Source organism: Salvelinus alpinus, chromosome 7 (assembly GCF_045679555.1).
Source record: "Salvelinus alpinus chromosome 7, SLU_Salpinus.1, whole genome shotgun sequence".
In the NCBI taxonomy this organism is placed as follows: domain Eukaryota; kingdom Metazoa; phylum Chordata; class Actinopteri; order Salmoniformes; family Salmonidae; genus Salvelinus; species Salvelinus alpinus.
This window is the reverse complement of record NC_092092.1, coordinates 1186672-1211758: the sequence shown is the minus strand read 5'-3', so window position 1 is coordinate 1211758 and position 25087 is coordinate 1186672. Positions and strand designations below refer to the sequence as shown.

The 25087-nt window shown below is 41.1% G+C and overlaps 1 protein-coding gene across 1 annotated transcript in view; it reads right to left on the bottom strand.

Moving 5' to 3' along the window:
- Nucleotides 1–6708: 6708 nt before the first annotated feature.
- Nucleotides 6709–25087, bottom strand: part of LOC139580193 (cadherin-related family member 1a-like) — a 30409-nt gene continuing 12030 nt past the window's right edge. Inside the window, exons 9-17 of the mRNA XM_071408772.1 lie at nucleotides 24994–25072; nucleotides 24257–24357; nucleotides 23772–23978; nucleotides 21185–21337; nucleotides 20612–20776; nucleotides 15236–15303; nucleotides 13406–13634; nucleotides 11611–11865; nucleotides 6709–7532 (exon numbers count right to left, since the gene is read on the bottom strand). Of these exons, the coding sequence (XP_071264873.1) occupies nucleotides 6912–7532; nucleotides 11611–11865; nucleotides 13406–13634; nucleotides 15236–15303; nucleotides 20612–20776; nucleotides 21185–21337; nucleotides 23772–23978; nucleotides 24257–24357; nucleotides 24994–25072 (1878 nt within the window). The 3' untranslated portion in view covers nucleotides 6709–6911. The remainder of the gene's footprint in view (nucleotides 7533–11610; nucleotides 11866–13405; nucleotides 13635–15235; nucleotides 15304–20611; nucleotides 20777–21184; nucleotides 21338–23771; nucleotides 23979–24256; nucleotides 24358–24993; nucleotides 25073–25087) is intronic.

The following is a 25087-nucleotide window of genomic DNA, read 5'->3' as shown; positions in this document are numbered from 1 at the left end:
AAACTGACTGGGGTTGGTTTGACTACTGAACTGACGGGTTGGTTTGACTACTAAACTGACTGGGGTTGGTTTGACTACTAAACTGACTGAGGTTGGTTTGACTGCTGAACTGACTGAGGCTGGTTTGACTGTTGAACTGACTGAGGTTGGTTTGACTACTGAACTGACTGAGGTTGGTTTGACTACTGAACTGACAGGTTGGTTTGACTACTGAACTGACAGGTTGGTTTGACTACTGAACTGATTGAGGTTGGTTTGACTACTGAACTGATTGGGGTTGGTTTGACTACTAAACTGACTGGGGTTGGTTTGACTACTGAACTGACAGGTTGGTTTGACTACTGAACTGATTGAGGTTGGTTTGACTACTGAACTGATTGAGGTTTGTTTGACTACTATATTGACTGAGGTTGGTTTGACTACTGAACTGACAGGTTGGTTTGACTACTGAACTGACTGGGGTTGGTTTGACTACTAAACTGACAGGTTGGTTTGACTACTGAACTGACAGGTTGGTTTGACTACTGAACTGACAGGTTGTTTTGACTACTAAACTGACAGGTTGGTTTGACTACTAAACTGACAGGTTGGTTTGACTACTGAACTGACTGAGGTTGGTTTGACTACTAAACTGACAGGTTGGTTTGACTACTGAACTGTTTGGGGTTGGTTTAATTACTAAACTGACTGGGGTTGGTTTGACTACTGAATTGACAGGTTGGTTTGACTACTGAACTGACAGGTTGGTTTGACTACTGAACTGACAGGTTGGTTTGACTACTAAACTGACTGAGGTTGGTTTGACTACTGAACTGACTGAGGTTGGTTTGACTACTGAACTGACTGAGGTTGGTTTGACTACTGAACTGACTGGGTTTGACTACTGAACTGACAGGTTGGTTTGACTACTGAACTGACTGAGGTTGGTTTGACTACTGAACTGACTGAGGTTGGTTTGACTACTGAACTGACTGAGGTTGGTTTGACTACTGAACTGACTGAGGTTGATTTGACTACTAAACTGACTGGGGTTGGTTTGACTACTGAACTGATGGGTTCAGAAAAATATTTCTGATGGGTTCACAAACATATTTCTGTAGTTCTAGATTTAGTTTATTCTTTTCTGAAACTTAAATCTAGTTTATATGAACAAACAAGATCCCCACACAACAGAATTATTTAAATATTTATTCAAAATGATAAATATAAAGACAATATAAAGTTTTCACTTAAAGGGACAGGCAAGTGTTACACAGCATACATACAGTACATAGACACAGAATATATTTTATCATTAGGTATCCAAAACATTTTCCTAAAGTGTGTACATACTGTACACAGCGTGGAAGTGAATACTTCAAAATTCTGACCAAGTTTATGGCCAATTTTGAGAAACTGATTATTTTGACTCACGTGTAAATAAATGATTAGCTAATCTGCCTAATCTAGGGTGACGGATTTCTACAGTTTATTGACTGAAGCAACAAAAAGATCCCTTCAGTTAATTGAGCAATCCAACACCAATCCAATACCAATCCAACACCAATACCAATCCACCACCAATCTAATACTAACACCAATCCAACACCAATCCACCACCAATACCAATCCAACACCAATCCAATACCAATCCAACACCAATACCAATCCACCACCAATCTAATACTAATACCAATCCAACACCAATCCACCACCAATACCAATCCAACACCAATCCACCACCAATACCAATCCAACACCAATCCAACACCAATCCACCACCAACACCAATCCAACACCAATCCACCACCAATACCAATCCAACACCAATCCACCACCAATACCAATCCAACACCAATCCAAAACCAATCCAACACCAATCCACCACCAACACCAATCCAACACCAATCCACCACCAATACCAATCCAATACCAATCCAACACCAATCCAACACCAATACCAATCCAACACCAACCCAACACCAACCCAACACCAATCCACCACCAATACCAATCCAACACCAATCCAACACCACCAATCCACCACCAATCCAACCCACCAATACCAATCCAACACCAATCCAACACCAATCCACCACCAATCCACCACCACCACCAATACCAATCCACCAATACCAATCCACCACCAATCTAATACTAATACCAATCCAACACCAATCCACCACCAATACCAATCCAACACCAATCCACCACCAATACCAATCCACCACCAATCCACCACCAATACCAATCCAACACCAATCCAACACCAATCCAACACCAATCCAACACCAATCCACCACCAATACCAATCCAACACCAATCCACCACCAATACCAATCCAACACCAATCCAACACCAATCCAACACCAATCCAACACCAATACCAATCCAACACCAATCCACCACCAATACCAATCCAACACCAATCCAACACCAATCCAACACCAATCCACCACCAATCCACCACCAACACCAATCCAATTCCACCACCAATACCAATCCACCAATACCAATCCACCACCAATCTAATACTAATACCAATCCAACACCAATCCACCACCAATACCAATCCAACACCAATCCAACACCAATCCACCACCAATACCAATCCAACACCAATCCAACACCAATCCACCACCAATACCAATCCAACACCAATCCAACACCAATCCAACACCAATCCAACACCAATCCAACACCAATCCAACACACCAATCCAACACCAATACCAATCCAACACCAATCCAACACCAATCCAACACCAATCCAACACCAATCCACCACCAATACCAATCCAACACCAATCCACCACCAATACCAATCCACCACCAATACCAATCCACCACCAATCCACCACCAACACCAATCCACCCAATTAAAATATTACCCTTTAGAAATGCAAAAGCATTTAAGAAAAAAAAGCGAGTAATTTGAAACAAGAGCTTCAGAATCTTCTACGTTTCTACTTCAAAATATGACCGACACCATTAGAATGTCACTACACTAATTCTTCTCCTACATTTAAAATGTGGATTGACCAGATGGTTGACTTTCTCCCTCTTGAAAAGCTCACTGATGACCTCCGCAAGAGACAGAACCAAGTTTGATAGACTCTGGTCTCCACTACTCAACGATATTTCAAATTGGACAGAGTGAATGGGGTGATGAGGGAGATGAGCGGATACATGTTGTGTAATAAAGTGCTGTAAAAACGAATTATTTGCTCGTCGTCTCAGCTAAGGTTGGAAATAGCTAACAAGAACCTTGATAGCGCTGCTGCAAGTTGTTTTTATTTATTTCAAATTAGATTTTTTTTTTTAGTTTTTTTAAATATATTTTTTTATTATTATTATTATTGTTTTTTCATTAAAAAAAAAAAGTCTGTCACATCTGTGAATGTGGAATGTGTTTTGTTGGTTGATTGAAAAACAAGAAAACTTTCAACTTTAAAATTGAAACAAAAAGAATGTCACTACAGAGGTCTATGAGCACTTTATGTTTTAAATGGCATTTATCCTGTCAAGAATATCTCATATTTTATAGCTGTCTTATATACAGTTAGCTGCATTATCGCTCTGACGCACAAGTAAAAGTGAGTACATTTGCCAGGCAACATAGCTTACATATTAATCCGTATTCTATATTAAAGCACTATTAATGAAAACATTGCATGGTCTTAAAGCAAATAAAATACAACTTTTCAGGAAATGTGAGGAACACACGTTCAGTTCTGTTTACACATAAATGCGCAGTAATCCTTCCCTCAGACATGGCTCAGTATTTCCCCCTCAGACATTCATGTTAACATGTTGTTTCCCTCAAGATGGCAGCAATGCAAAGACGTATCTAATAAAGGATCCCATGACATGATCTCAAGATGGCAGCAATGCAAAGACGTATCTAATAAAGGATCCCATGACATGATCTCAAGATGGCAGCAATGCAAAGACGTATCTAATAAAGGATCCCATGACATGATCTCAAGATGTCAGCAATGCAAAGACGTATCTAATAAAGGATCCCATGACATGATCTCAAGATGGCAGCAATGCAAAGACGTATCTAATAAAGGATCCCATGACATGATCTCAAGATGGCAGCAATGCAAAGACGTATCTAATAAAGGATCCCATGACATGATCTCAAGATGGCAGCAATGCAAAGACGTATCTAATAAAGGATCCCATGACATGATCTCAAGATGGCAGCAATGCAAAGACGTATCTAATAAAGGATCCCATGACATGATCTCAAGATGGCAGCAATGCAAAGACGTATCTAATAAAGGATCCCATGACATGATCTCAAGATGGCAGCAATGCAAAGACGTATCTAATAAAGGATCCCATGACATGATCTCAAGATGTCAGCAATGCAAAGACGTATCTAATAAAGGATCCCATGACATGATCTCAAGATGGCAGCAATGCAAAGATGTATCTAATAAAGGATCCCATGACATGATCTCAAGATGGCAGCAATGCAAAGACGTATCTAATAAAGGATCCCATGACATGATCTCAAGATGGCAGCAATGCAAAGACGTATCTAATAAAGGATCCCATGACATGATCTCAAGATGGCAGCAATGCAAAGACGTATCTAATAAAGGATCCCATGACATGATCTCAAGATGGCAGCAATGCAAAGACGTATCTAATAAAGGATCCCATGACATGATCTCAAGATGGCAGCAATGCAAAGACGTATCTAATAAAGGATCCCATGACATGATCTCAAGATGTCAGCAATGCAAAGACGTATCTAATAAAGGATCCCATGACATGATCTCAAGATGGCAGCAATGCAAAGATGTATCTAATAAAGGATCCCATGACATGATCTCAAGATGGCAGCAATGCAAAGACGTATCTAATAAAGGATCCCATGACATGATCTCAAGATGGCAGCAATGCAAAGACGTATCTAATAAAGGATCCCATGACATGATCTCAAGATGTCAGCAATGCAAAGACGTATCTAATAAAGGATCCCATGACATGATCTCAAGATGTCAGCAATGCAAAGACGTATCTAATAAAGGATCCCATGACATGATCTCAAGATGTCAGCAATGCAAAGACGTATCTAATAAAGGATCCCATGACATGATCTCAAGATGGCAGCAATGCAAAGACGTATCTAATAAAGGATCCCATGACATGATCTCAAGATGTCAGCAATGCAAAGACGTATCTAATAAAGGATCCCATGACATGATCTCAAGATGGCAGCAATGCAAAGACTTATCTAATAAAGGATCCCATGACATGATCTCAAGATGGCAGCAATGCAAAGACGTATCTAATAAAGGATCCCATGACATGATCTCAAGATGTCAGCAATGCAAAGACGTATCTAATAAAGGATCCCATGACATGATCTCAAGATGTCAGCAATGCAAAGACGTATCTAATAAAGGATCCCATGACATGATCTCAAGATGTCAGCAATGCAAAGACGTATCTAATAAAGGATCCCATGACATGATCTCAAGATGTCAGCAATGCAAAGACGTATCTAATAAAGGATCCCATGACATGATCTCAAGATGGCAGCAATGCAAAGACGTATCTAATAAAGGATCCCATGACATGATCTCAAGATGGCAGAGCAGAAACATGTCTAGTTATTTCTAATGCTGGATGACAGAGGGCGCTCAACCAAGATGCATCCTATTCCCTAAATACTGCACTATTCTGGACCAGGGCCCCAGTATCCAACGTGATGTTAACATCTTTAAAGAACACATGTAGAAGTGGTTGGATTAAAAATAGGTTCAATAAAATGTGTTGCAACATTGCTTTGACAAAGGACTTGCTTTTGAAATTGTGTCGTCAATAACATTTTTAAAGGAAATTAACCTGATGTTAAGAGCCTAGAGGTTAAGAGCCTAGCGGTTAAGAGTCTAGCGGTTAAGAGTCTAGCGGTTAAGAGTCTAGCGGTTAAGAGCCTAGCGGTTAAGAGCCTAGCGGTTAAGAGTCTAGAGGTTAAGAGCCTAGAGGTTAAGAGCCTAGCGGTTAAGAGCCTAGCGGTTAAGAGTCTAGCGGTTAAGAGCCTAGCGGTTAAGAGTCTAGCGGTTAAGAGCCTAGAGGTTAAGAGCCTAGAGGTTAAGAGCCTAGCGGTTAAGAGTCTAGCGGTTAAGAGTCTAGCGGTTAAGAGTCTAGCGGTTAAGAGTCTAGCGGTTAAGAACCTAGCGGTTAAGAGTCTAGCGGTTAATAGTCTAGCGGTTAAGAGTCTAGCGGTTAAGAGCCTAGCGGTTAAGAGTCTAGCGGTTAAGAGCCTAGCGGTTAAGAGCCTAGCGGTTAAGAGCCTAGCGGTTAAGAGTCTAGCGTTTAAGAGTCTAGCGGTTAAGAGTCTAGAGGTTAAGAGCCTAGAGGTTAAGAGCCTAGCGGTTAAGAGCCTAGCGGTTAAGAGTCTAGCGGTTAAGAGCCTAGCGGTTAAGAGTCTAGCGGTTAAGAGCCTAGAGGTTAAGAGCCTAGAGGTTAAGAGCCTAGCGGTTAAGAGTCTAGCGGTTAAGAGTCTAGCGGTTAAGAGTCTAGCGGTTAAGAGTCTAGCGGTTAAGAGTCTAGCGGTTAATAGTCTAGCGGTTAAGAGCCTAGAGGTTAAGAGCCTAGAGGTTAAGAGTCTAGCGGTTAAGAGCCTAGCGGTTAAGAGCCTAGCGGTTAAGAGCCTAGCGGTTAAGAGTCTAGCGTTTAAGAGTCTAGCGGTTAAGAGTCTAGCGGTTAAGAGTCTAGCGGTTAATAGTCTAGCGGTTAAGAGCCTAGCGGTTAAGAGCCTAGCGGTTAAGAGTCTAGCGGTTAAGAGCCTAGCGGTTAACCTTCCTTTACATTTGCAGTTTTACAATTCTAGGACTGAGTAACCTTCAGAAGTCGAGACAATTACTGAGAGATTGGTTAGAGTGCAAGCACACACTACAACTATCGGGTTCAATAATAGCTTGAGTTGCTCTCAATGATTTTCTGCTCTAGTCTCATTTTGAGTTCAGAGACCAGGGCTGAGCTGACGGGGATCCTAGAAGTGTCAGAGCCGATGTTGATCTCCCTGCTCTGGCTGGATCTCCTGGAACCAGTGGAGGTCAGGCCCCCAGAGACGGTGGGCACTGCTGCCCAGTGCCGGGGCCTCTCACTGGGCCTGGGGTTGGAGGACTGAGGAGGGCAGGATGGAGGGGGCAGGCAGGGAGCTCTAGGGGGCGTTGGCTTGGGTTTTGACCTGGACCACCGGGGGCCGCTTTTGTTGTTGAGGTTGATGTTGACATTCCCTGCTTCCTGGTCGCCTACAATGAACTTGTTCGACGAGTCATTTCCGCTACCACGGAACGGTACGTTAAAAGTCCACGGCTTGCGGTCCCTTGGCGGTCTCCGTCTGATGACGATGCGGCGTGCCGGCATTATCCTGTTGGACTTGGTGTTGCGCAAGAACGTAGCCGTGGAGATCAAGACAGTGACCCCTACCAATATGCTGATGACACCAGCGACCATGCCAAGGGCCTTCATTGGGTTGTCCCTACTTTGCAATAAAAAAGCTGCCATAGGCCCATTGACTTGAGTCTGTAAAAGAGCACAAAGAGAAATACTTTTAATCACGGGACTAGATTATCAAACACTTTAAACTTTCACCATTTTGGTCCAAAGCATGTAGGCAAGCAGTGAGGTCAGAGGTCAGACATGGATGATCCAAGCACCGACAGAGGAGCCCCAGACAGACTACATCTCTATAACAGTACTGACAGAGGAGCCCCAGACAGACTACATCTCTATAACAGTACTGACAGAGGAGCCCCAGACAGACTACATCTCTATAACAGTACTGACAGAGGAGCCCCAGACAGACTACATCTCTATAACAGTACCGACAGAGGAGCCTCAGACAGACTACATCTCTATAACAGTACTGACAGAGGAGCCCTAGACAGACTGCATCTCTATAACAGTACTGACAGAGGAGCCCTAGACAGACTACATCTCTATAACAGTACTGACAGAGGAGCCCCAGACAGACTACATCTCTATAACAGTACTGACAGAGGAGCCCCAGACAGACTACATCTCTATAACAGTACTGACAGAGGAGCCCTAGACAGACTACATCTCTATAACAGTACTGACAGAGGAGCCCTAGACAGACTACATCTCTATAACAGTACTGACAGAGGAGCCCTAGACAGACTACATCTCTATAACAGTACTGACAGAGGAGCCCCAGACAGACTACATCTCTATAACAGTACTGACAGAGGAGCCCCAGACAGACTACATCTCTATAACAGTACTGACAGAGGAGCCCCAGACAGACTACATCTCTATAACAGTACTGACAGAGGAGCCTCAGACAGACTACATCTCTATAACAGTACTGACAGAGGAGCCCTAGACAGACTACATCTCTATAACAGTACTGACAGAGGAGCCCCAGACAGACTACATCTCTATAACAGTACTGACAGAGGAGCCTCAGACAGACTACATCTCTATAACAGTACTGACAGAGGAGCCCTAGACAGACTACATCTCAATAACAGTACTGACAGAGGAGCCCCAGACAGACTACATCTCTATAACAGTACTGACAGAGGAGCCCTAGACAGACTACATCTCTATAACAGTACTGACAGAGGAGCCCCAGACAGACTAAATCTCTATAACAGTACTGACAGAGGAGCCCCAGACAGACTACATCTCTATAACAGTACTGACAGAGGAGCCCCAGACAGACTACATCTCTATAACAGTACTGACAGAGCCCCAGACAGACTACATCTCTATAACAGTACTGACAGAGGAGCCCTAGACAGACTACATCTCTATAACAGTACTGACAGAGGAGCCCCAGACAGACTACATCTCTATAACAGTACTGACAGAGCCCCAGACAGACTACATCTCTATAACAGTACTGACACAGGAGCCCCAGACAGACTACATCTCTATAACAGTAGCAACATGATGACTGCAGGTGGTCTTTTGTGGCTCAGTTGGTATAAGCATGGGTCCAGCAACACCAAAGTTGAGGGTTCAATTCCCACAGGAAGCTCATACATGCGCTAATCAAGTATGTAAGTCACTTTGGATAAAAACATCTGTTAACTGGCATATATGATATTACGAGATATGCTTTGATGCTGATCCATTCATCCCAGCCTGCTGTGACTGTTGATCATAGAGGCTTAGGATGTGACCCAAATCACAATCTATTCCCTATGTGGTGGGCTCATCAGGAACTGTCTGATCCATCTGTTCACTAGCATGTTTCTGATGAGGATTAAGTCCCTGTGACAGGTTCACAAAGCACTGCCATTGACAGCTACTGGGTCTCTGGGTTGATATGAGAGATTACTCTGTTCTTCTGACAAAAGGGGCTCAAATAGACACTGGGTCTGAAAATAAGTGACTTCATGTTTGTTACTTCAGTATAGTAAACTGTTTAAAATATGCTATGGCTATTGTAAGACTTTGGGTTAGTTAATGTTAGAAGGCTATGGTAAGGGTTTAGGTTAGATGGCTATGTTAAGGGTTTGGGTTAGTTAAGGTTAGAAGGCTATGGTAAGGGTTTAGGTTAGATGGCTATTGTAAGGGTTTGGGTTAGTTAAGGTTAGAAGGCTATGGGTTTGGGTTAGTTAAGGGTTTAGGTTAGATGGCTATGTTAAGGGTTTGGGTTAGTTAAGGTTAGAAGGCTATGGGTTTGGGTTAGTTAAGGGTTAAGGTTAGAAGGCTATTGTAAGGGTTTGGGTTAGTTAAGGTTAGAAGGCTATGGATTTGGGTTAGTTAAGGGTTTGGGTTAGTTAAGGTAAGGGTTAGGTAACTTAGGTTTAAACTCTTACAACCCAGTGATGCCGATGCTCACCACAGCCGTAGTCAGCAAAAAAGAAACTGACACAGAGCTAATTTCAGGTCTGCTGAGCACAAACTTGAACGTTGTGAAACTTCTGTGCAACTTCCAGCGCGCATTTACTGTAAACACTGAGGCTGTAACCACTTTAATTTACAGTTTTACTGTAAACACTGAGGCTAAAACACTGAGGCTGTAACCACTTTAATTTACAGTTTTACTGTAAACACTGAGGCTAAAACACTGAGGCTGTAACCACTTTAAGTTACAGTTTTACTGTAAACACTGAGGCTGTAACCACTTTAATTTACAGTTTTACTGTAAACACTGAGGCTAAAACACTGAGGCTGTAACCACTTTAAGTTACAGTTTTACTGTAAACACTGAGGCTGTAACCACTTTAATTTACAGTTTTACTGTAAACACTGAGGCTAAAACACTGAGGCTGTAACCACTTTAAGTTAGTTTTACTGTAAACACTGAGGCTGTAACCACTTTAAGTTAAAGTTTTACTGTAAACACTGAGGCTGTAACCACTTTAAGTTAAAGTTTTAACAGTGGTCAAGTAGGCTGTTGTGGCTATTTGATCATAATGTAGGCCTACCAGAGTGTCCTACCATCAAAAACAACGGAGAAAATGCATCCCATAACATTTGACCATGGACATAGCTGTTCTATCATTCAGCCTACAATAGCAGCCAATGTGTGGTGTTCAATGTAAGCCTACATTCCCAGAAAACACGCAGGGCATTAACCTGTTTATCTACGGGTCCTTCAGACATAAGACATTTTCAAAATGGCAACAGTTCTCCTACCCAGAGGGCAGGGCAGCTGAATCTGGTGCATCTACCACCAACAGCACAAGACATAATAAATAAAAAGGAACACAAGGCTTTATTGTTGTTGTTTTTTTAACAGAAATGTTTGGCGATCGACTAGGAATGCCTAGGAGATGGACCAGTCGATCGCGATCAACCGGTTCGTGACCACTGCTCTAGAAAGTTGAGTGAAAATTCAATCTCCTGCATCTCTCTGTGGACTGATATTTCTAAGTGGCAGTCGTGGGGAGCTGCAGCTTAGAGGGAACATTGGGTCAGCATTACGGTTAGATTAGGGTTAGGGTTATAACTCTACGGTTAGAGTTAGGTTAGGGTTCGAGTTAGGTTAAGGTTAGGGTTAGAGTTAGAGTTAGGTTAAGTTTATAACTCTACAGTTAGGGTTAGAATTAGGTTAAGGTTAGGGTTAGGGTTAGGTTAAGGTTCGAGTTAGGTTAAGGTTAGAGTTGGGTTAAGGTTAGAGTTAGAGTTAGGTTAAGTTTATAACTCTACAGTTAGGGTTAGAATTAGGTTAAGGTTAGGGTTAGGGTTAGAATTAGGTTAGAGTTAGGTTAAGGTTAGAGTTAGAGTTAGGTTAAGGTTAGAGTTAGGTTAGGGATCGGGTTAGGTTAAGGTTAGGGTTCGAGTTAGGTTAAGGTTAGAGTTAGGTTAAGGTTAGGGTTAGAGTTAGGTTAAGGTTAGAGTTAGGTTAAGGTTAGAGTTAGGTTAAGGTTAGGGTTAGAGTTAGGTTAAGGTTAAGGTTAGAGTTAGGTTAAGGTTAGAGTTAGGTTAAGGTTAAGGTTAAGGTTAGAGTTAGAGTTAAGTTAAGTTTATAACTCTACAGTTAGGGTTAGAATTAGGTTAAGGTTAGGGTTAGAATTAGGATAAGATTAGAGTTAGGTTAAGGTTAGGGTTAGAGTTAGAGTTAGGTTAAGGTTTGAGTTAGGTTTAGGTTAGGGTTAAGGCCAGGAAACATTGAACTTACCGCCTCAGTGATGTCGATGTTGACCACGGCGGTAGTGCTGAAGGACGGAGACCCTCGGTCCCGGGCTTGGACCACCAGAGACCACCTGCAGTCTTTCTGCTTGGTGATGTTCTGCACGATCTCCATGGACTTGATGTACGACTTCAGGTTGATCTCTCCCGTCTCCGCGTTGATGTCGAAGATGTTGTTCGGCTCAGCGTGCATGATGGAATACTCAATGATGTTATTGGGCGACCCTGCATCGGCATCTATTGCCTGAATGAAACAAGGAAAAAGCGGCAAAACCAAACACATGACTTAAAAATAGATATATACTGTATATATACTGAAGCGGTTCTGGATACGTTCACATTTTACATTTCAGGTAATTATCATCCAACAAAGACAAACATTCAATATACAGTGTTAAGTAGGGTTGAACGATTCATAAAGTGTATTTAGGGTTGTAACGATTCATACAGTGTTAACTAGGGTTGTAATGATTCATACAGTGTTAACTAGGGTTGTAATGATTCATACAGTGTTAACTAGGGTTGTAACGATTCATACAGTGTATACTCGGGTTGTAATGATTCATAGTGTTAACTAGGGTTGTAACGATTCAAACAGTGTTAACTAGGGTTGTAACGATTCATACAGTGTTAACTAGGGTTTTAACGATTCATACAGTGTTAACTAGGGTTGTAATGATTCATACAGTGTTAACTAGGGTTGTAATGATTCATACAGTGTTAACTAGGGTTGTAACGATTCATACAGTGTTAACTAGGGTTGTAACGATTCATACAGTGTTAACTAGGGTTGTAACGATTCATACAGTGTTAACTAGGGTTGTAACGATTCATACAGTGTTAACTAGGGTTGTAACGATTCATACAGTGTTAACTAGGGTTGTAATGATTCATACAGTGTTAACTAGGGTTGTAATGATTCATACAGTGTTAACTAGGATTGTAACGATTCATACAGTGTTAACTAGGGTTGTAGCGATTCAAACAGTGTATACTCGGGTTGTAATGATTCATACAGTGTATACTAGGATTGTAACGATTCATACAGTGTTAACTAGGGTTGTAACGATTCATACAGTGTTAACTAGGGTTGTAACGATTCATACAGTGTTAACTAGGGTTGTAATGATTCATACAGTGTTAACTAGGGTTGTAACAATTCATACAGTGTTAACTAGGGTTGTAACGATTCATACAGTGTTAACTAGGGTTGTAATGATTCATACAGTGTTAACTAGGGTTGTAATGATTCATACAGTGTTAACTAGGGTTGTAACGATTCATACAGTGTTAACTAGGGTTGTAACGATTCATACAGTGTATACTAGAGTTGTAATGATTCATACAGTGTATACTAGGGTTGTAATGATTCATACAGTGTTAACTAGGGTTGTAATGATTCATACAGTGTTAACTAGGGTTGTAACGATTCATACAGTGTTAACTAGGGTTGTAACGATTCATACAGTGTATACTAGGGTTGTAACGATTCATACAGTGTTAACTAGGGTTGTAATGATTCATACAGTGTTAACTAGGGTTGTAATGTTTCATACAGTGTTAACTAGGGTTGTAACGATTCATACAGTGTTAACTAGGGTTGTAACGATTCATACAGTGTATACTAGAGTTGTAATGATTCATACAGTGTATACTAGGACCAAACCGGACCGATGGCCAGTGAACACCTAGGGAACACCTCTACACACCACATGGCTACTGTACATACCTCCTATAGGGATCTATATAATACTGTCGTCTTATCTTATAGCTACTGTACATACCTCTACTCTAACAGGTGCACCAATGACCATGGTCCGCTCCACAAGGCTGTCATCGAACTCTGGAACATGGTCGTTGATGTCCAGGACAGTGACGAACACCTCCGCCAGGCTGTACTTGCCCTCTGTGTCCTCTGCCTTCACGTAGAAGTTGTACTTGGACTTGACCTCAGCATCCAGAGTGGCCCAGGCCTGGGTGTATATGATGCCTGAAGACGGATGGATGAGAAACCTGGAATACACAACAGAGAGTGCATTGGCAGTATATTGACAGTATATTAGTAGTATATTGGGAGTATATTGGCTATATGATAGCATTATATTGGAAGAATATATTGGCAGAATTTTAGCAGCATATTGGCAGTATACTAACAGTATATTGGCAGTATTTTAGAAGTATATTGGTAGAATATTGACAGTATGGTAGTAAATTAGCAGTATATTAAGAGTATATTGGTAGGATATTGACAGTCAATTGGCAGTTATGTAACAGTCAATGTTATGCACTGTATGTACTGTGCGCTACAGTTTAATCTTGGATTAAAACTTGTGGTAAAAAAATTGTCAAGAAGTCCTGTGGTCCAGATGCTGGATAAAGTTTTCTGTATTATCCACAAAGGTAATTATTTGTCCAGTACACATTTTGTATGTCCAATGTTGTGAAAGCGGCACATATTCAGCCATTTTCAATCATTTTCTTTTCACAACGTATTCCCTGTGAAAATTAACAAATACAAAGCAACCTGTTAACTTTCACACGTTTAGAATTTGAATTTGACTCAAGACGGCAAGCAAAACTGGAAGATAAATTGACAGTTATTTTTTCAATGTACTGCCTGTATTGCAGCCTTGCCTGCCTTGCTTTCCATATCAGAGTTCCAGCTGTCACATTGCATGTTAATTGGCCCTCTCTACATGAGGCATCCAAGCCTGGCAGGCTATTTCTTACCCTACAATCCAATTACGAGATTAACCAGTCAGTATCTTGCTGCCATCTTAGAGGAAGCTGTACAGGAGAGAGGAGAGGAGCTACCGTCTACCAGCAGAGCCAAGACAATATACTGGGATACTGGCTGCTCCCATTTTACAACCAAAGGGGAAGAATCTAAGAGATTATTTAAGAGATTATTTAAAAACGCACTCAAGTTATTTTTTTTACTTTGTCCTGTTAATGTAACGGCAGCCTTCCCTCTCTTCACGAGAAGAGAGGGTGTAACAGGGATCGGACCAAGACGCAGCGTAGTTGGTGCTCAACATATTTAATAATGATAAACAGTGAACACTTAACAATTACAAAATAACAAAATGTGGCAAACCGATACAGTCCTAGCTGGTACAGAGAAAACACAGAGACAGGAAACAACCACCCACAAACCCCAACACAAAACAAGCCACCTATATATGATTCCCAATCAGAGACAACACAAAACACCTGCCTCTGATTGGGAACCATATTAGGCCAAACACAGAAACAGACAAACTAGACACACAACATAGAATGCCCACCCAGCTCACGTCCTGACCAACACTAAAACAAGCAAAACACACAAGAACTATGGTCAGAACGTGACAGTTAAAGAACAATTTCCCACACATAAGTACAGTAACGTCACACTTAAGGGTAAAAAAAAAAGGGATGTAATGTAGTGTCCCAATATAAAGAATAATCTGTCCCAACGCATAACCAGATGGCACGAATAATGATATTGTATAAGTGATCATTTTTGACCATTTTGATCTATTCAACTGGCTCCACATCAACTGAGGAAGTGATTTTACACAGATCATCATGTCCAACAATCATTGGTGTTGGCAGGACTCTACTATACTTACAAATCAGTTCTGGAACCATAGATGGAGTATTTGACTTCACCCCAAAGGCCAGAATCTGGATCATTGGCCTGGAACAGGACCAAGAAAAAGGGAGTTAGAATACTGGACCGGAACATAGAGTAGACTGGAGGATAGAAGTTAGAATGCTGGTAGAATACTGGACCGGAACATAGAGTAGACTAGAGGATAGAAGTTAGAATGCTGGTAGAATACTGGACCGGAACATAGAGTAGACTAGAGGATAGAAGTTAGAATGCTGGTAGAATACTGGACCGGAACATAGAGTAGACTGGAGGATAGAAGTTAGAATGCTGGTAGAATACTGGACCGGAACATAGAGTAGACTAGAGGATAGGAGTTAGAATGCTGGTAGAATACTGGACCGGAACATAGAGTAGACTAGAGGATAGAAGTTAGAATGCTGGTAGAATACTGGACCGGAACATAGAGTAGACTGGAGGATAGAAGTTAGAATGCTGGTAGAATACTGGAACGGAACATAGAGTAGACTAGAGGATAGGAGTTAGAATGCTGGTAGAATACTGGAACGGAACATAGAGTAGACTGGAGGATAGGAGTTAGAATGCTGGTAGAATACTGGAACGGAACATAGAGTAGACTGGAGGATAGAAGTTAGAATGCTGGTAGAATACTGGAACGGAACATAGAGTAGACTAGAGGATAGGAGTTAGAATGCTGGTAGAATACTGGAACGGAACATAGAGTAGACTGGAGGATAGGAGTTAGAATGCTGGTAGAATACTGGAACGGAACATAGAGTAGACTAGAGGATAGAAGTTAGAATGCTGGTAGAATACTGGAACGGAACATAGAGTAGACTGGAGGATAGAAGTTAGAATGCTGGTAGAATACTGGAACGGAACATAGAGTAGACTGGAGGATAGAAGTTAGAATGCTGGTAGAATACTGAACCGGAACATAGAGTAGACTAGAGGATAGAAGTTAGAATGCTGGTAGAATACTGGAACGGAACATAGAGTAGACTAGAGGATAGAAGTTAGAATGCTGGTAGAATACTGGAACGGAACATAGAGTAGACTGGAGGATAGAAGTTAGAATGCTGGTAGAATACTGGAACGGAACATAGAGTAGACTGGAGGATAGAAGTTAGAATGCTGGTAGAATACTGGAACGGAACATAGAGTAGACTAGAGGATAGAAGTTAGAATGCTGGTAGAATACTGGAACGGAACATAGAGTAGACTAGAGGATAGAAGTTAGAATGCTGGTAGAATACTGGACCGGAACATAGACTAGACTGGAGGATAGAAGTTAGAATGCTGGTAGAATACTGGAACGGAACATAGAGTAGACTAGAGGATAGAAGTTAGAATGCTGGTAGAATACTGGAACGGAACAACATAGAGTAGACTAGAGGATAGAAGTTAGAATGCTGGTAGAATACTGGAACGGAACATAGAGTAGACTGGAGGATAGGAGTTAGAATGCTGGTAGAATACTGGAACGGAACATAGAGTAGACTAGAGGATAGAAGTTAGAATGCTGGTAGAATACTGTAACGGAACATAGAGTAGACTGGAGGATAGAAGTTAGAATGCTGGTAGAATACTGGAACGGAACATAGAGTAGACTGGAGGATAGAAGTTAGAATGCTGGTAGAATACTGAACCGGAACATAGAGTAGACTAGAGGATAGAAGTTAGAATGCTGGTAGAATACTGGACCGGAACATAGAGTAGACTAGAGGATAGAAGTTAGAATGCAGGTAGAATACTGGAACGGAACATAGAGTAGACTAGAGGATAGAAGTTAGAATGCTGGTAGAATACTGGAACGGAACATAGAGTAGACTGGAGGATAGAAGTTAGAATGCTGGTAGAATACTGGAACGGAACATAGAGTAGACTAGAGGATAGAAGTTAGAATGCTGGTAGAATACTGGAACGGAACATAGAGTAGACTAGAGGATAGAAGTTAGAATGCTGGTAGAATACTGGACCGGAACATAGAGTAGACTGGAGGATAGAAGTTAGAATGCTGGTAGAATACTGGAACGGAACATAGAGTAGACTAGAGGATAGAAGTTAGAATGCTGGTAGAATACTGGAACGGAACATAGAGTAGACTAGAGGATAGAAGTTAGAATGCTGGTAGAATACTGGAACGGAACATAGAGTAGACTGGAGGATAGAAGTTAGAATGCTGGTAGAATAGACTGGTGGGATAGAATACTGGAACGGAACATAGAGTAGACTGGAGGATAGAAGTTAGAATGCTGGTAGAATACTGGAACGGAACATAGAGTAGACTAGAGGATAGGAGTTAGAATGCTGGTAGAATACTGGACCGGAACATAGAGTAGACTGGAGGATAGAAGTTAGAATGCTGGTAGAATACTGGACCGGAACATAGAGTAGACTAGAGGATAGAAGTTAGAATGCTGGTAGAATACTGGAACGGAACATAGAGTAGACTAGAGGATAGAAGTTAGAATGCTGGTAGAATACTGGACCGGAACATAGAGTAGACTAGAGGATAGGAGTTAGAATGCTGGTAGAATACTGGAACGGAACATAGAGTAGATTAGAGGATAGAAGTTAGAATGCTGGTAGAATACTGGACCGGAACATAGAGTAGACTGGAGGATAGAAGTTAGAATGCTGGTAGAATACTGGACCGGAACATAGAGTAGACTGGAGGATAGGAGTTAGAATGCTGGTAGAATACTGGACCGGAACATAGAGTAGACTAGAGGATAGAAGTTAGAATGCTGGTAGAATACTGGACCGGAACATAGAGTAGACTAGAGGATAGAAGTTAGAATGCTGGTAGAATACTGGAACGGAACATAGAGTAGACTGGAGGATAGAAGTTAGAATGCTGGTAGAATACTGGAACGGAACATAGAGTAGACTAGAGGATAGAAGTTAGAATGCTGGTAGAATACTGGAACGGAACATAGAGTAGACTAGAGGATAGGAGTTAGAATGCTGGTAGAATACTGGAACGGAACATAGAGTAGACTGGAGGATAGAAGTTAGAATGCTGGTAGAATACTGGACCGGAACATAGAGTAGATTAGAGGATAGAAGTTAGAATGCTGGTAGAATACTGGACCGGAACATAGAGTAGACTAGAGGATAGGAGTTAGAATGCTGGTAGAACACTGGACCGGAACATAGAGTAGACTAGAGGATAGGAGTTAGAATGCTGGTAGAACACTGGACCGGAACATAGAGTAGACTAGAGGATAGAAGTTAGAATGCTGGTAGAATACTGGACCGGAACATAGAGTAGACTAGAGGATAGGAGTTAGAATGCTGGTAGAACACTGGACCGGAACATAGAGTAGACTAGAGGATAGGAGTTAGAATGCTGGTAGAATACTGGAACGGAACATAGAGTAGACTAGAGGATAGAAGTTAGAATGCTGGTAGAATACTGGAACGGAACATAGAGTAGACTAGAGGATAGAAGTTAGAATGCTTGTAGAATACTGGAACGGAACATAGAGTAGACTAGAGGATAGGAGTTAGAATGCTGGTAGAATACTGGAACGGAACATAGAGTAGACTAGAGGATAGGAGTTAGAATGCTGGTAGAATACTGGAACGGAACATAGAGTAGACTAGAGGATAGGAGTTAGAATGCTGGTAGAATACTGGAACGGAACATAGAGTAGACTAGAGGATTGAAGTTAGAATGCTGGTAGAATACTGGAACGGAACATAGAGTAGACTAGAGGATAGAAGTTAGAATGCTGGTAGAATACTGGAACGGAACATAGAGTAGACTGGAGGATAGGAGTTAGAATGCTGGTAGAATACTGGACCGGAACATAGAGTAGACTAGAGGATAGAAGTTAGAATGCTGGTAGAATACTGGAACGGAACATAGAGTAGACTAGAGGATAGAAGTTAGAATGCTGGTAGAATACTGGAACGGAACATAGAGTAGACTGGAGGATAGAAGTTAGAATGCTGGTAGAATACTGGACCGGAACATAGAGTAGACTAGAGGATAGGAGTTAGAATGCTGGTAGAATACTGGACCGGAACATAGAGTAGACTAGAGGATAGAAGTTAGAATGCTGGTAGAATACTGGAACGGAACATAGAGTAGACTAGAGGATAGGAGTTAGAATGCTGGTAGAATACTGGACCGGAACATAGAGTAGACTAGAGGATAGAAGTTAGAATGCTGGTAGAATACTGGACCGGAACATAGAGTAGACTAGAGGATAGGAGTTAGAATGCTGGTAGAATACTGGAACGGAACATAGAGTAGACTGGAGGATAGAAGTTAGAATGCTGGTAGAATACTGGAACGGAACATAGAGTAGACTAGAGGATAGGAGTTAGAATGCTGGTAGAATACTGGAACGGAACATAGAGTAGACTAGAGGAAACAGTAGAAGTTAGAATGCATAGAGGAGAGGAGTCAGAATGTTGGGACTCATGCACATCAAGCTCACGAGAATTTCCGGGCTCTTCAAAAAATAATCTAATCACACCGGAAATAAACTTTTATCAAACATTTTATCTATCCATAATTAATATATAACCATATAATGGTGTCCATTTAATGATAATATTAACAACTTATTTTTTTGTGGACAATATTGTTGAGTTGGGAGTCCATTGGGACTCAACTCCTGAGAGAAGGTCATACAATGACTCTCCATTAGCTGATTGGAACAGTGTGAGGATAAGGTCATACACGGTGTGAGGGGGATTTCTCCCCGGCAGGGGCTGTCTACTAGGCTCTATCCAATTCCCTGGGGTGAATAGCACACAGCCACACAAGGACATCACAGGGTAAAGGTCAATATGATAAACCCTAACGGGATTGTTTCCATCTCACCAAACTGTAATTCCCGCTAAACATTTACTACTAGTAATATACCAGTATAAATAATAATACTGCTACGGAAACAGATTTATGCCAAAATAAATAATAGTCCAATATTAACTTTATTTCAACATTGTTATCATCGTTGTTTCAATAGTAATTTGTATTTCTTTCAGCATGAATCTGGTTACATAGTTTCTGTTTACATTTGAGTCATTTAGCAGACGATCTTATCTACAGCGACTTATAGTTAAGTGCATTTAGTGGAGTATTGTATGAAGAAAGCAGGATATCACTACCAATTAATATCAACATTCAGTGACACTATGCTGCAGGTAAATCATACAGGGGTTAGCTCTCTCCTGGCAAAATATCACATTTTGTGGAACTCCTACAAGCTGAAAATCCCTGCTTCCTTTCAGTTTCCAATTAACCCTAACCATTAATATTCATCTATCGGTGGTTTATTGTTGGGAGATTACGTAACCATATTTAGCTGGCAGTGGCCTTTTGAATAGAGTTGAATAATCCCGATGTACTCACGGTGACAGACACTACGTTGGAGCCTCCGGGGGAGTTTTCCGGGATACGTGCGACGTAATACTCTGAGGTGAACCTGGGAGTGTTGTCATTGGTGTCCAGAAGATGAATCACAATATCAGCCGTGGCACTGAACCTCTCAAGGGTGTCAATCTCCATCGCTAGTAACTGTGTTGGGGATAAAAAATAAATGTCAAATCTATCAATTACTCAGGGCTATTTCCTGCTGTTGTACTATAGTAACAAAATATATATTACGGAATGAACATGGCAATTGCAATGCCTAGGATTGTGGGTTGGATTCCCTCTGGGACCAAACATAAAACATATATGCAAGCATTACAGTAAGTCACTTTGGATAAAAGAGTCTGCTAAATTATTCTTATATTATATTAAGTAACTCATAGGTTATTACTGTATAATAACCATTGTAATTTCTTACTGTGTAAATACCTGGTAATTTCTGCACTGTTTTATAAAAACGTTCAACCAAATCCATTTGACAGTGTCCCTCCGAGGATCAAATATATGATATCCCAGTCTGTCATAAGTGCAGCTGAAGACGGTCTGAAATACCTTGTACGTTAAGGTTTTGCCTTTTTCGTAATCGATGGCAGCAGAGTCTTCAACGATGACGGTGACCTGTGCTTCATTGAGGACCGTCTGGGGCACCACTCTGAGTACACGACCAGGCCCCACCAATCTCAGTTTAAATTTAGCATTCGCACCCTGTCAGAGAAAGCACACACCTACGTGAGGCTGCCATTGATGACAACATTCATGGCAAATAGCAGAATCTTTGACCTCTGTCTGATAACAATCACTTTGAGGTAGAAAACTGTCAATGGATACAAGTAGCAAATATTATGTCATGTAAAAAAACAAAAACACGGACAAGGAAATCTGCTAAAAATCCTGTTTTCTGGGAACATCGACATAATGATAATGATTCGCTGAATAGGAGATTATGACATGTATTTCTAAAATGGGGTTACGTAATGTGACATACTGTTTCGGATGGATTAAATAAAGAATCCTTTAAACGAAATCTAGATTTAAAAATAAAAATGTCAGGGCCTTCAGAAATCAACCAGAAACCATGAAGGAAACCATCGTCATGGTTGGATATATCAACACCTTAGTATCAGTCAAGAGGTCAAAGGTTAGGGTTCCACACGTTTTTAGGACACAAGCTATAGGCCTATCACAAAGCATAAGGAGTGGTCTCCATGAGAGTAAGAGGGGAAATAAATCAGGAATGGGGTGATATAATATAGGGTAATGGGGTGATATAATATAGGGTAATGGGGTGATATAATATAGGGTAATGGGGTGATATAGTAATATAATATAGGGTAATGGGGTGATATAATATAGGGTAATGGGGTGATATAGTAATATAATATAGGGTAATGGGGTGATATAATATAGGGTAATGGGGTGATATAGTAATATAATATAGGGTAATGGGTCGATATAATATAGGGTAATGGGGTGATATAATATAGGGTAATGGGGTGATATAGTAATATAATATAGGGTAATGGGGTGATATAATATAGGGTCATGGGGTGATATAATATAGGGTAATGGGTTGATATAATTAAGGGTAATGGGTTGATATAATAAAGGGTAACGGGGTCTCCCGGGTGGCGCAGTGGTCTAGGGCACTGCATCGCAGTGCTAGCTGCGCCACCAGAGTCTCTGGGTTCGCGCCCAGGCTGGGCTGGGTTCGCGCCCAGGCTCTGTCGCAGCCGGCCGCAACCGGGAGATCCGTGGGGCGACGCACAATTGGCATAGCGTCGTCCGGGTTAGGGAGGGTTTGGCCGGTAGGGATATCCTTGTCTCAGTATGTAAAAAATGTAATAAAATGTATGCACTCTACTGTAAGTCGCTCTGGATAAGAGCGTCTGCTAAATGACTAAAATGTAAATGTAAATGTAAATATAATATAGGGTAATGGGGTGATATAATATAGGGTAATGGGGTGATATAGTAATATAATATAGGGTAATGGGGTGATATAATATAGGGTAATGGGGTGATATAATATAGGGTAAGGGGTGATATAATATAGGGTAATGGGGTGACATAATATAGGGTAATGGGGTGATATAATATAGGGTAATGGGGTGATATAGTGTGATAGGATAATATAGGGTAATTAGGGTGATATAATATAGGGTAATGGGGTGATATAATATAGGGTAATAGGGTAATATAATATAGGGTAATTAGGGTGATATAATATAGGGTAATGGGGTGATATAATATAGGGTAATGGGTTGATATAATTAAGGGTAATGGGGTGATATAATAAAGGGTAACGGGGTGATATAATATAGGGTAATGGGGTGATATAGTGTGATAGGGTAATGGGGTGATATAATATAGGGTAATGGGTTGATATAATTAAGGGTAATGGGGTGATATAATATAGGGTAACGGGGTGATATAATAAAGGGTAACGGGGTGATATAATATAGGGTAATGGGGTGATATAATATAGGGTAATGGGGTGATATAGTGTGGTAGGGTAATATAATATAGGGTAATGGGTTGATATAATTAAGGGTAATGGGGTGATATAATAAAGGATAATGGGGTGATATAATAAAGGGTAACGGGGTGATATAGTGTGATAGGGTAATGGGGTGATATAATATAGGGTAATGGGTTGATATAATTAAGGGTAATGGGGTGATATAATAAAGGGTAACGGGGTGATATAATATAGGGTAATGGGGTGATATAATATAGGGTAATGGGGTGATATAATATAGGGTAATGGGTTGACATAATTAACGGTAATGGGGTGATATAATAAAGGATAACGGGGTGATATAGTGTGATAGGGTAATGGGGTGATATAATATAGGGTAATGGGTTGATATAATTAAGGGTAATGGGGTGATATAATAAAGGGTAACGGGGTGATATAATATAGGGTAATGGGGTGATATAATATAGGGTAATGGGGTGATATAGTGTGATATAATATAGGGTGATATAATAAAGGGTAATGGGGTGATATAATATAGGGTAATGGGGTGATATTGTGTGATAGGGTAATGGGGTGATATAATATAGGACCCTAGTCAAAAGTAGTGCACTATATAGGGAATAGGGTGCGATTTGGGATACAGAGTCTGCCTTCCAGTACCTGATCAGAGTCGTTGACCGTTATCTTTAGCCCCCTGAGGATCTCCCCCTCTGGAGGGTGCTCATACATGGTCACCTCGAACTGGCTCTGGGGCCCGTTCTCTCCGTAGAAGGTAGGTGGGTGGTTGTTGAGGTCCACCACTCGAACCGTCACCACAGTCATGGTATAGTAGTCCAACAGCTCCTCACTCGGCCCCAGCTCAGTTGCCTGAGAGGAGAGAGACATAGAGAAAGACAGAGAGGAGAGAGAGAGAGACAGAGAGAGAGGAGAGAGAGAGAGACAGAAAGAGAGAGAGAGGAGAGAGAGCGATACAGAGAGAAAGACAGAGCGAGAGAGACAGAGAGAGACAGAGAGAGAGAGGAGAGAGAGAAGAGAGAGAAGAGAGAGAGAGAGGGAGAAAGAGATTAGACAATAAAACATATGTGCTAACCATGTAATAACCTAGAAATAACAACGTAATAACCGGATAAGGAAAGGCTTATTACCTTGACATGGATTTCATATAATTCATTCCTCAGCGTGACTGGATAAGCTGTTAGGCTGATACAACCACTTGTGCTATTGATAGTGAAGACACCCTCACTACCTACAGAAGAAAGGACCGAGTGTGAATCATGACTTATACAGAAATCAAAAATATCTGTGAAACTGTAGACAAACACACAGTTGACAATGATTATTATCAGTTTGTAAAAAAAAATTGCTTTGTAGTGTGGACGTGTTTAACTATTCTTGTGGGGACCAGAAGTCCCTACAAGAATAGTAAACAAAGTAAAAATTGACCAGCTGGGGACATTTTGTTAGTCCCCACAAGGTCAAATGCTATTTCTAGGGGGTTTAGGGTTAAGGTTAGAATTAGTGTTAGGGTTAGAATTAAGTTAAATATTAAGGTTAGGAGCTAGGGTTAGTTGTAGGATTAGGGTTAGGTTTAGGGTTAGGGGTTAGGGAAAATGCGATTTTGAATGGGACTGAATTGTATGTCCCCACAAGGTTAGCTGTACAAGACTGTGTGTGTGTGTGTGTGTGTGTGTGTGTGTGTGTGTGTGTGTGTGTGTGTGTGTGTGTGTGTGTGTGTGTGTGTGTGTGTGTGTGTGTGTGTGTGTGTGTGTGTGTGTGTGTGTGTGTGTGTGTGTGTGTGTGTGTGTGTGTGTGTGTGTGTGTGTGTGTGTGTGTGTGTGTGTGTGTGTGTGTGTGTGTGTGTGTGTGTGTGTTTAGAATTTACCATTGGTTATAGAATAATGAATAAGATTAGGGTTTCCTTCGTCTCCATCTTTGGCGAACACAGTGGATATTTCAGAACCCTGCAAATACAAATT